We start from the raw sequence: 6373 nt of genomic DNA on the forward strand, positions 1-6373 counted from the left end.
TCACCATAGTTTTCTCATTCTATGCAGCAACTGAGCTCCTTAGAATGACCCAAAAGAATTAAAGACCTATGCACACAAAAATCCTACAAACAAAACACACATTTTTACAGCAACTAGTATCTGTAATTCCCAAAACTTGGAAGCTAGTAATATGGTCTTGTGAACATGAACGGAGAGACAAACTGACATCCAGACAATGGAATACCAGTAGATGCTAAAAAGAAATGAGCTATCAGCTATGTAGCTATTACAAACTGCAATCCCAGAACCTAGGAGGATGAAGCAGGAGGATTAGGTCAAGGATAGCCTGGATCACAGAGTGAATTCAAGGTCATCCTGGGCTAAATAAAATGTAGTCTCAAAAAAGAAATGAGCTATCAAATTATGGAAAAGGCACAGCAAAACCTTAAGCCCTATCTGAAAAGTCTATATACTGTATAATGCCAACTATAACATTCTGAAAAAGGGAAACTATGGAAACAGTAAAAAGATCAATATGTACCAGAGGAAAGATGAAGAGGAATGAATACAGTAAGAGCATAATACTGTTAAGACAGTGCTATATGACAGTACAATAACGAATACATGTTATTATATATTTGTCTAAACCCTCAGGTGTCAACTAATATCAACTATGGCTGCTGAGTAACTTTCTTTTTCTTGCTTTTTTTGGGGGGCGGGGTTAAGTCAGGGTTTTTCTCTGTGTAGCTCTGGCTATAGACCAGGGTTACCTCAAACTGAGAGAGATCCTCCTATCTCTGCCTCTAAAGTGCTGGGATTAAAGGTATGCACCACCACCATCTAGCAATGACTTTATTTCTTTAAAATATTATATTTGGGCCAGGCATGGTGGAACACGCCTCTAATCCCAGCACAGGGGAGGCTCAGTTTGAGACCAGCCTGGTTCACAAAATGAGTTCCAAGGCAGAAGGAAGAAAGAGAGAGAGAGAGAGAAAGAGAGAGAGAGAGAGGAAGAAAGAGAAAGAAAGAAAAAAAGAAAGAAAGAAAGAAAGAAAGAAAGAAAGAAAGAAAGAAAGAAAGAAAGGAGAAAAAAGAAAGACAAGAAAAAGAAAAGCTATAAAGGGTAAAACGATGCTCAGCAATTAGGAGTGTTTATTACTCTTGAGAAGGATCCAGGTTGCCAGCATCAAGTGATTCGCAACTGCCTGTAACTAGTTTCAGGGTAGGGCATGGTAGCTCACACTTGTAATCCCAACACCTGGGAAGCCTAGGCTAGCATAGGAACCTGCCACAAAACAAAACCAGACAAAAACCTGAGTAAGATTTAAGATTAGCCTAGTTACTAATCCCAAGAAAGAACAAAACTACTAGAATAAGATTTTCTAAAAAAAAAAAAAGGTTTGGCCGGGCAATGGTGGCACATGCCTTTAATCCCAGCACTCTGAAGGCAGAGGCCTTCGGGGCCAACCTGGTCTACAGAGCAAGTACCTGGGCAGGCTCCAAAGGTCCAGAGAGACACGGGGGGGGGGGGGGGGGGGAGTAATTAAATAAAACCAGTTCACAAAGCAAAATAGAGAGACAAAGCTAAAGCCTGGAGAAGAGCTCATGGAGGGCCACTGAATGTCAATGGATCATCAGCCAGACTCTCCAAAACCGTAACTTTCTTATTTTTGTGTATGAGTGTCTTACCCACATGAATGTAAGTGCACTATACGTGTACACAGTACACCGAAGACAAAGGAGGGTATCAGATCCCCTGCAACAACTAGATTTAGAGAGAGTTGTAAGCCACCTTGCTAACTTTCTTTTAAAGACAGGGGCTCTTTATACAGCTGTGGCTGGCCAGGAACTCACTCTGAAGACCAGGCTGGCCTCGAATCTCTGCTGAGTGCTGAGGTTAAAAGCACCATACTCAGATTCCTAAAATACTAACTTTTTTTTTTTTTTTTTAAGAGACAGAGTTTCCCTATGTAGCCCTAGCTGTCCTGGAACTCATTCTGTACACAAGAAAAATATCAACTCTTAAATACTATAATATTTGCCTAACCCTGTTTATCCTAACAACTCTTAATCTAGTAAAATTATATTTATAAACATTTTATATCAGATAGAGATAATTTGAAAATATTGACAGAGAGACAGTTGAAAAATTATCACAATATTTGGGAAGCAAAGACAGGTGAATCTCTGTGAGTTAGAGGTCACCATGGTTTACAGAGTGAGTTCCAGGACACCATGGCTATACAGAGAAACTCTGTCTTGAAAAAATTTTTTAAAAATTAAAAATAAAAATAAAATTATCCCCAATTTAGACCCAAACTAAGTAAATACATGTAAATCCTGCTTCAATTCTTTAACTTCCAATGTACACTAACAAACTACCCACAACTCTACAAACTGAATCCCAATACCACTGTCAACCAATAAAATTCTATATGGTTACCCAGTTATGTATCCCAACAAAGACAGCTTTCTCTAGTACAGAAAAAAGGTAGTTCACATCTCTTAGATTGAAAAAAGCAACTAAATTAAGACCATAGTTACGAACAGTACCTATCCCCTATTTCTTAGAACTAACCGTTGAGCAGGGCAGTGGTGGCACACACCTTTAATCCCAGTACTTGGGAGGCAGAGACAGGCAGTGGATCTCTATGAGCATGGTATACAGAGTTCCAGGCTCCAAAGCTACAGAGAAACCCTGTCTCGGAACAAAAACAAAACAAAACAAAAAAGAAAAAAAATTGTTACTCACAAAATACCTACATATTCCAAGTTAAACATGGAATGCGGCATTACTGCCCCCATCATCTGAACAATTAAATACAAATACCCTACACAACCTCAGCTAAGCATTATCCATAAGAAATGTTCCTTTTCATATATATATATATATGTATATATATATATGTATGTATGTATGTATGTATATAATGTTTTAGAATTGACCTACTGTTACTGCCAACAGTTTTCCTACAGTCCTTTTATTCTGTCAGCCTAACTTCTCTATGAATATTCCTATTTCTCATTTATCTGTGTGTGCACATGTGTGTATGTGTGTGGGGGGGAGAGAGAGGGGGGAAACGCTATCTTCAGGTACCCACAGAGTTATAGGCAGCTCTAAGCTGCCAAACACAAGTGCTGCTGGAAACCTAACTCAGGTCCTCCGGAAAAGCGGCAAGTGCTCTTAACCACCAAGCCAATCTCTCCAGCCCCAACTACATATTTTTTAAACTCAATCTTTATGAATGGCCATCTGAAAGTGCATATCCCCATTAGTGTTATTTAATGTATTTATTTTTGCGTTCATATTATTATATACCTACAACCTTCCTCCTCTATCACTAAGGTGAATATTGTCTTTCTGTATACAGCAAATTAACAGGAAAACTTTCTTGGTTTGTTTGTTTTTGTTTTGTTTTGTTTTTCGAGACAGGGTTAGTCTGCAGCTTTGGAGCCTGTCCTGGAAAGACAGGATTTCTCTGCATAGCTCAGGAGCCAGTCTTGGAACTCTGTAGATTAGGCTGTCCTTGAACTCACAGAGATTCACCAGTCTTTGCCTCCAGAGTGCTGAGATTAAAGGAGCACACCACCACTGCCCAAACTCTGACACACATTATTGTTCTGGAACATGGCCTCCAGACAGAAAAAAACATCCCAACTAAACTGTCTATCCAAAACACTTAATACTTTTGCTAATAAAATTTTTTGTAAGAATCCTAACACTGGGTTGGAGGAAAAACTCATCCTGTAAGAGAACTTGCTGCTCTTCCAGAGGACCGGAGCTCCATTCTCAACACCCAAACAAGAGACTCACAAGCACCTGTAACTACAGCTCCAGGGGACCCATACTGTCTTTTCACCTCTATGGGCACCTGCACACTCATGTCAAATACTCAAACAAACACAGTCATATACATAAATAAAAAGAAAAAGAAACCCACGCCTGGAGTGGTGGCTCACTCCCTTAATCCCAGCACTCTGGGGATCTCCCAAGTTCGAGTCCAGTCAGCTCTACATAGTGATTTCCTGTCCCAAAGGGAAAAAAAAAAAGAGAAATCCTAACATATATATAATGAGACACCATTTATCCTAAATTAGAAATTGTGAAACTATTAGATAATTGGTTAAAAGTATAGACATGTATGAAAATGATAAAACCAAACTTAAGTATTTAAGAGAGAGGAAGAAAAGGTCAGTGAGATGCAACTCAGGAGCCAGGACGAACATCTGTATTTGCAGTATCTTATTTCTTATGCCAAGTAGGAGAATACATGACCATTTGCAATTAAGTCATCTCCATATTTAACATATTTTAAATGAATTTTTAAAAGTCAATGATTCATGAACACCTGCCTCTCTGACACAGTAACAACCTGTTCTATCTAAGTTGCAGTAGCTGAGCACTGCTGCATCTGGGCCGTCCATCATGTCATTTACCTAAGCCAAGAAAAGGGGGATTTACAAGCCTACCATCGCAAACTTTCTCTTATACACCTCTTAAACATACTACAAGTTTTCATGCTGTAACTATACATAACTAGTTCTTTCACAAGTCAACAAAGATTAACGTCTCTAATTTCATCTTTATATCCCTAAATTGCCATTTACTCTTATGCCTTATTACTCACACAGTAAATTTACCCCTGTGAGTCTGTGTAAAATAACACAAAGCGAATGGTAGAACACATAACTACTTCCATTTGGTTAAATGCACTTAGATACAGTTTATCTCTATGCAAGAGTTTAAACCCACTGATAAATGAACTTCTCCATTTTAATCTTTAACATCAAAATTAAGACACCATATATCCACAAATGAAATGGCATCTCAGCAAATAACTTAGGGCAATCGATCCCAAGTCTGTCCACTGAACAAGTTTTGACCTCATGCATCCTGAAAGTCCTATTCCTGAACCGACGTTTACACCACCCAGAAGTACTCTTCCCTCCAAAGTGGAGAAGATTCAGACAGCCTCCCAACTACCAATTTCTAGCTCTCTGTGGTGAAACTAGTTGAAAGGGCCTGAGTTTCACGGATTTACCAAGGGGCCTAGACTTCTTGACCCTGGAAAGGTGGGAGCCCAGAGCTAGGGGGACCCTGTCTAACCTTCTTTGCACTCTGCGAGTCCCGCAGACGTCCACGCAACAGTTCAGACAGCTGGCCATCCCCACCCCCACCCCTGCCCACCCCAACCCACCCCCATCCGGACGCACTCCAGAGGGCACCGCACTTGCGAGGACCTGAGAACAGCCGACGGGCCGCTACTCCCCGGGAAGGGAGGGCTCGACAGCCGGGCGCACCACAGCCAGCTCGGAAGCTTCCCGCCCCTTGCCTCCGGCTACCCACCTCTCCCGCCACAGCCAAGTCTACCAGCCCTTCCCTTCTGGTCCAGCCCGGAGCTGCTCCAAAACCTCGTCCAAGAGCCCAGCGAGAGCCCGGCCCTCTCCGGCGCCGACCTCCTGAGGCCTCCTCACCTCTCCGCACAGAGCCAGGCCGGTCCAGGCGCACAAGGCCCGGAAAGCAACTCGCGGCGCACCCCGCCTCACCGGGCCCTCGCCCCCAAACGCTGGGCTAAACAGAGAGTCCGAAGGTCCTCGGCCGTAGCTTCCGGGCCTTCGTGCCATCGCCGGCCCTCCCGCTTCCCGCTGCCCTCCAGAGGCCGAGCCCCGGGGCTGGGTGGCTTCGTCGCCCAGCATCCCGATCGCCCGGCTCCGCCCGCGACCGACCCAGCCCCCGCCCGGCGTGCCGCGCTCACCGCTGAGCGCCGAGGCCTGAAGGGTAGCCCCCGACGTGCCGTCGATGACTTTGATGGTCCCGCGGCTGGTGACGGCCAGGATGGCGTTGAGCGCCGGGTGATAGGAGAGGCTGTGCAGCCCGTCGGCGTCGCAGCGCATGCAGCCATCCCGCAGCACCAGCCACTCGGAGACCCCGGCCGCCCCCGCCCCTGCCGCCGCCGCCGCGGAGGAGCAGCTCGGGCCCGAGGCCTCCGCAGCCGCAGCCGCCATCTTCCGGCCTGCCCTCAGCACAATCACACTGGGAAGCGGCTCAGTGACAGTCCCGGGAGGTGCAGCACCACAGCCAGTCACCATCCGGGGCCAGGGGGCAAAGCGGAGCGCGTTAGCCGGAAGTGAAGTCAAGCGCCCGCACGCACGGGGAACGTCGGCTGCCGGGCCGTCCAGGCCAAGCGGGCTGGGAGGCTGACGGGGGAGGGGAGAGAAGCCGCACCACCAGAGGGGCCGGAGCGCAGGGGGCGGAGCATGCGCGGGAGCGCCCGCTGGGTCGAGCGCTGAGGGAAGCGGATGGGGGGTGGGGGGAGACGGGCGGAGGAACAGGGAAGGCGGGGCGGGGGCGGGACCCGGCGAGGTGGACATGCGCGGAAGGGCTCGCCGGGCTGCCCAGGCTGCTCCCCGG

General features: G+C 46.0%; 1 protein-coding gene across 1 annotated transcript in view; it reads right to left on the minus strand.

Annotated features, from left to right (window-relative positions):
- Birc6 (baculoviral IAP repeat containing 6) overlaps positions 1-6101 on the minus strand; it is a 181515-nt gene extending 175414 nt beyond the window's left edge. Inside the window, 1 exon segment of the mRNA XM_038320792.1 lies at positions 5718-6101. Coding sequence (XP_038176720.1) covers positions 5718-6051 — 334 coding nt within the window. The 5' untranslated portion in view covers positions 6052-6101.
- Positions 6102-6373: the final 272 nt, after the last annotated feature.

This window comes from Arvicola amphibius, chromosome 2, assembly GCF_903992535.2.
Source record: "Arvicola amphibius chromosome 2, mArvAmp1.2, whole genome shotgun sequence".
NCBI lineage: Eukaryota > Metazoa > Chordata > Mammalia > Rodentia > Cricetidae > Arvicola > Arvicola amphibius.